This window comes from Cibotium barometz, chromosome 10, assembly GCF_041138505.1.
Source record: "Cibotium barometz isolate CiBa-2024 chromosome 10, ASM4113850v1, whole genome shotgun sequence".
Taxonomy (NCBI): domain Eukaryota; kingdom Viridiplantae; phylum Streptophyta; class Polypodiopsida; order Cyatheales; family Cibotiaceae; genus Cibotium; species Cibotium barometz.
The window spans coordinates 32,582,818-32,588,021 of record NC_141055.1 but is presented as its reverse complement, the minus strand read 5'-3'; the positions used below and the strand labels follow the sequence as shown (position 1 = coordinate 32,588,021).

General features: G+C 42.3%; 1 protein-coding gene across 1 annotated transcript; it reads left to right on the top strand.

Annotated features, from left to right (window-relative positions):
• The first annotated feature begins 2,725 nt into the window (after nucleotides 1-2,725).
• On the top strand, nucleotides 2,726-4,656 carry LOC147634794 (uncharacterized). Its single transcript, XM_086803971.1, has one exon. The coding sequence runs from the start codon at nucleotides 3,280-3,282 to the stop codon at nucleotides 4,582-4,584; it is 1,305 nt and encodes a 434-aa protein (XP_086660097.1). The 5' UTR covers nucleotides 2,726-3,279; the 3' UTR covers nucleotides 4,585-4,656.
• Nucleotides 4,657-5,204: the final 548 nt, after the last annotated feature.

Genomic DNA, 5,204 nt, shown 5'->3' with positions numbered 1-5,204 from the left:
CAATTTCCAATGCATTAAAAAAGAGGTTGAAAATCGGGAGGCCTAGGGCCCAAACCTCACTAACTAACGTGCAGACTGTCATGGGCTCCACATGCATAAGATGTACCGGCGCAGACGTAAATCCAACCGGCAGTACAAGTACATTTTCACACGCTTCTTTGCGAGACTTCACTTTCAATGCGTGCGTAGGAATAAGTAGTATGCCCGTAACTGCCACCCGCATTTGCCGGTCGTAGCTGCAATGACCAGAAGAACCGGTCGGCCTCGAGTTGGTGGGACCCGAGAAACGCTATCATCTTTGTTCTGGCGGGATAGCATCGAAACAAAAAATAAACAATTCAACACAACAAACATAATGATTTTAGCTGCCTCAATGCCAGCTCCGTCAGCCCAATTTCCCAAAAATAAAAAACAAAACAAAATAGTTTTTTTTTGCTAAAAGTTTTTCTTTTACATTTATGTATTATATATATGTAGAGAAGCCCTCAAAAGTCGAGCATTGCTTAATATAAATAGGTTGCTTTTTTAATTAAAGAACCAAAAGGAGGCTACATTATTGTGTGAAATCTAATTGAGATTTCCTCTTGTTGTGTTTTGTCAAATAGGAAATTTTCTTGTTTTATTAGTTTTAAAATTGCATTACTAGGATCAAGGCTTTCCATTCCAAGTTTCCATAATAGAAATGTTCCAATGTGCAATGTAGGGCCATTGAAATTTTGGCTTTTCTTCTAAGAATTAAAAATAGATCTAAGAGGAATAATATTAATTAATATGCTTAATGGTAGTGTCACAATGTGCACACTCTAAAGTAGAACTTTGGTGTACTATTGAACATGTAATTGTTTTCTTTTCTTTTTTGGAGGAAGGCTTGAAATTGATATGTACACCTGGCTTGTGTATACAACTCACACACACCACTATCGGCAATTTGTTCAAAGGTGTCCGCACTCCACTGTAGTCAACAAGGATCAAACCCAGGACCTTTGGGACAACACACGTCCTCTCCTACCAACTACGCTTCTGTTGCCGTGGTTGCATTGAGAAGCTTTTTACTCTCACACCCTAATCGGACATGCCCCTGCCACCATACTTTTATTTCATCACTATGCCATTTCTTGCATAAAGAAAGGGTAGCGTTAGTGGGTTCAAACTCATGCCCCTAAGCAGTGAGAGTGGTGGGTCAACCCACTTGAGCAACTGAGCTAGCCGCTTGTTTGTGTGTAATCCAATAATTAAATTTGAATTAGCGTATTCTTGTTTTGAATGGGCCATCTAGAAGCCCTTGACCATGAGACAATGATGGGCCTTTAGCTTGATTCAAGGGGTTGTTGTTGAAAGTTGTCCACATAGGTCCAATTTTAGTCTTGAATTTTGAGCTTTGAAATTTGCATCTTTTTTCTTCATTGCTCAAAGAATCTGTTGAATTTTAAGTGCATCTTCTTCATTTCCAAGTAAAGGAGAAGCACTCACCAGTCCTCTTGTTTTCTTGTTGGAAAAAGGAGGTGCAACTATCCAAAAGTTGGCCAAGTAAAATCACTTCGCACAATGTTTAAACAATAATTGCAAAGAAAACAATTGCTACGTAGAAAAAGATGTTCTTTTGAGTGCTTGAGAAAAGCTGGCATTTAGTGGATTTTGCACGAATTGAAATACAATTAAAGTTCTACCTTGTCCTTAAGAAAACCAATGAATTTTCTACCAATAAATCATAATTAAAGAAAATTGCTAACACTCCAACCTTGTCTCTTCTCTCATTGGCTAGGAAAAAGGTTCTTTCATTACTTTAAAGTCACACAAAGTCCCACATTGGAGTGTCAATGGTTAGCTTGAAAGATTGCGTTCTAACCATCATTGAAATCAATGACACACCAAGTGAAGATTTTACCATAGACTTGCCCTTATTGTTTTGTCTATGTGTGTGTTAGAGAGAGAGAGAGAGAGAGAGAGAGAGAGAGAGAGAGGGAGAGAGAGAGATAGGTTTACCTAAGGGACCATGGAAACAATAGCATGTCATGGGCATGCCTCTAGCAAAGGCAAGCTAAAACATTGCACAAGAGGACTCATAAATTACCACATAAAACTTATGGCTAAGAGTAGGCCCTCCTTGTAAAAGGGGAGTTTCACATGCCCATTTTTGATTGGACAATCTAGATCTCCCCTTCCACGACTCACAACCATGATGGACAAGGGCACCCCGCCCATTCAATCTATGGTGGGCAGGGGTATTTCCCTATTTAATATACCAAGGGTATTTCCCTATTTAATATATCAAGCTCAAGTCAACAATCTCAATGGAAGATTTTGTTTCTACTTTTATGAACTCTATGTTCTTTCCTTTTCTCAATTACAATTATCTCATGAAGCGAATCCCAAAATGCAGGCTTTGGCATTTGCGCAAGATTTAGTATATTTTACTTTAGCATTTGCTCAAATTTATTCTACTTAAGTATCTTATGAATAGTACGAAACGAGAGTGGGTCACTCAAAAATCAATGGAAAAAAGTGCTTTTGAAAACTCTCACGCTAGGGATGGGTCAATTTTTAAAAGAAAATAATGAACTGTCCATCTACAATTGGGCAAGATGGCATTTGTTATTTTCCACTCACGAGAGGAGGTCCAAGGGGCCACTATATATGATACACCCCCCCTTTCAAGAAGCTCATCCTTTTAACCACTGTGGAGACTCATGGGAGAAGGCCAATGAAGAGGGGTATATTTTATTCCGACGCGGGCCACTAATAAAAACTCCCATTTTCTTTTTCAAAAGAGTTGTTGGGCTGCCACACTGTCTTTTTTGTTGAGCGATGCTGCCCACCTCCTCTGCCTTTTAGTCGTCAAAGGGTACACCTTGTTTTTGCAGTGTAGTAGCCATTGCCTGTCCTCTTCCTTCTTGCTCAATGCTGATCATCTCTCTGAGAGAGTAGAGAGTGTGGTCTGCCTTCTCTCCCTGAAGGCTTCAAAGGGTTCTCTCTCTCTCTCTCTCTCTCTCTCTCAAGGTGGCCTCTTTGTCTCTCTTTTTCTCTCCCATTTCAAGAGGTTCTCTCTCTCTCTCTCTCTCTACAATGGTTACATTGCAAGACAGCCGTTACCTGTGTAGCCTAAATTAGGCATTGTTTCCTCGCACCATTCATCGCCCCTTGTGGAATCCAATATGTGTTCAATTAAGCTCTTTGTCTTCTAATCAAGCTACACACAGCTTGCCTGCCATATCCATTCCCCAAGCATAAATCCGTTCTTCCATCATTTTGCAAACTATCTTGAGGCAACAAGTATCCCTCATGAAGAGATGCGAGCTTGTTGACAGCAACAGAAGCAGCAGCAGCATGGAGAGATCAGGCCCGAGAATATATGTCCCTCTTAGCATGCCTGATACAAGCCAGCCAACCTATGCTGTATTAGAGTTTGTGGGCTTCTCTTCACCTGCAAATTCTACCCCCAACCCTAACCCTATTACCTCTCCTGCAATGCTTTGCTTGCCCCCTGTTGTATCTACAGCGTCATCACTTGGCCCTTCTAATCCAACCACCTGCTTCCCTCTCACAGTGAACCCTTCTCTTAACCCCCTTGCCCGCACCAGTGGACCCCCTAATGCACTTAGCTCTAATCTCCCCATCACCCAGTATGTTGAAAACAATGCCTTGTACATGCCCACTTTTACTCATGGGTCCCATGCCAGGCCCAATCCCGGAGCGCGGCAAGAGGTGGTCAATCTCGACTCGCCTCCATCTTCACCGTCATCCATGGCTGCATCATCAGCTTCCAGCAAGGAGAAGAACCCACTTTCTACCAACATTACCTATTTGGTTAAGCCAATGGGGGGAAGTGTGGTTAGTGGAGTAAATCCATCACCAGCATCATGTGCCCCAGCTTCAACATCATCAACTGGGTTGAGCAAACCCATGGTTAACTTGAACTCACAATCTGAGGGTGGTCTTATGCAGACCAAAATCTCAGTATCTCAGACTGAGAGAGAAACCATTGTACACACCCATTCTTCTAATTTCCGTGATGTGGTGAGGCAGCTCACAGGCGCATCAAGTGATGATCAAGATTTGCTACCAGTAACACTACCTGCAAGGCTAGCAAATCGTGGTTTTAACAACACAATTAACTCCAGTAATGGTGGTGTTAATGCAGAGGTTAGTGCAGCAAGCAAGGCTGTTTGTGAGCTGGGACTTAGGAAAGCTCCTTTAAAGCTGCATGAGAGGAGGAAAAGCAGCATGAAGAACTTGGAAAAGTTGTCAACTGCGTTTCATGCTGAGCTATCTCCTCTCAACCCAAGTCCGGTTACACCACTTGCTTCTGATTTTGAGAGGTTTTGCAATGCAACCACCCCTACAAGCCAAGGCAATTCAGCCATCAATTCCCCCATAGCCTTAATTAACAGGGCCAACAAGCCCAACACTGATGGTGGTAATGTTTTTGTAGAGAGAAGGGGAGAGCAGCAAGCCATCACAATTCCACAGGAAACTAGCTTTTACATGCAACGCCCTCCTGCAAGGCCCCCTACTGTTGAGAAAGCAAGCCCCACTCTGCTCAGCCTCTTTCCGGAGTCCCCTGTTTGCAGCCCTCGAGATAGATAGGTAGACCCTCGCCCCCTAACCCTCTTGGTATGATGTACTTTTTCTTGTGTAATCTTGTGTAATTTGTGGAGTACAAAAGGATGCAAAATTCTCAAGTTAATGTTTCTTCTATAACCACCCTTCCTTTGTGACCGTCGAAGATCACGGATTTTTTTTTTAAAGCCTCTATTTTGGCGCAGTCACCTCTACTGAAAAGGTGATAATTGAGCTCAGGTTGCCTCACTTAGTGATCGAATCAGGCTTCCCGGATGGCTAGTTTACGTATAGATCATAATTAAGCTTAAACTGGCACACTTCATGGTTGCGGACGATGCTTAGTCACGAATCCGACTCACGATAGTCAAGGTTTGTCTTTTAAATTGCTAATCGCAGGCAGCATGCTCGTTTTTCTCAACACAATCACTATCATCCAATCATGTTTCTCCATAGTGGCACTTCACTTCGTTTTCATTTTACGTACAAAGGAAAATTAGCATATAAGTTATTGTTGAATGGTAAGTCACGTTCGCGAGTCACGATGCCACCGGCACTCCATTCGCCATGCCCATTGCCTTTTGGGTGTCATTCATCAAATTAAAATGGCAAGTATAATAGGGGAGTGAGTTGTCTCACAATGAATG

What these genes read in the sequence shown, in the direction of transcription:
- LOC147634794 (XM_086803971.1), top strand. Translation starts at nt 3,280, where the DNA reads ATGAAGAGATGCGAGCTTGTTGACAGCAACAGAAGCAGCAGCAGCATG.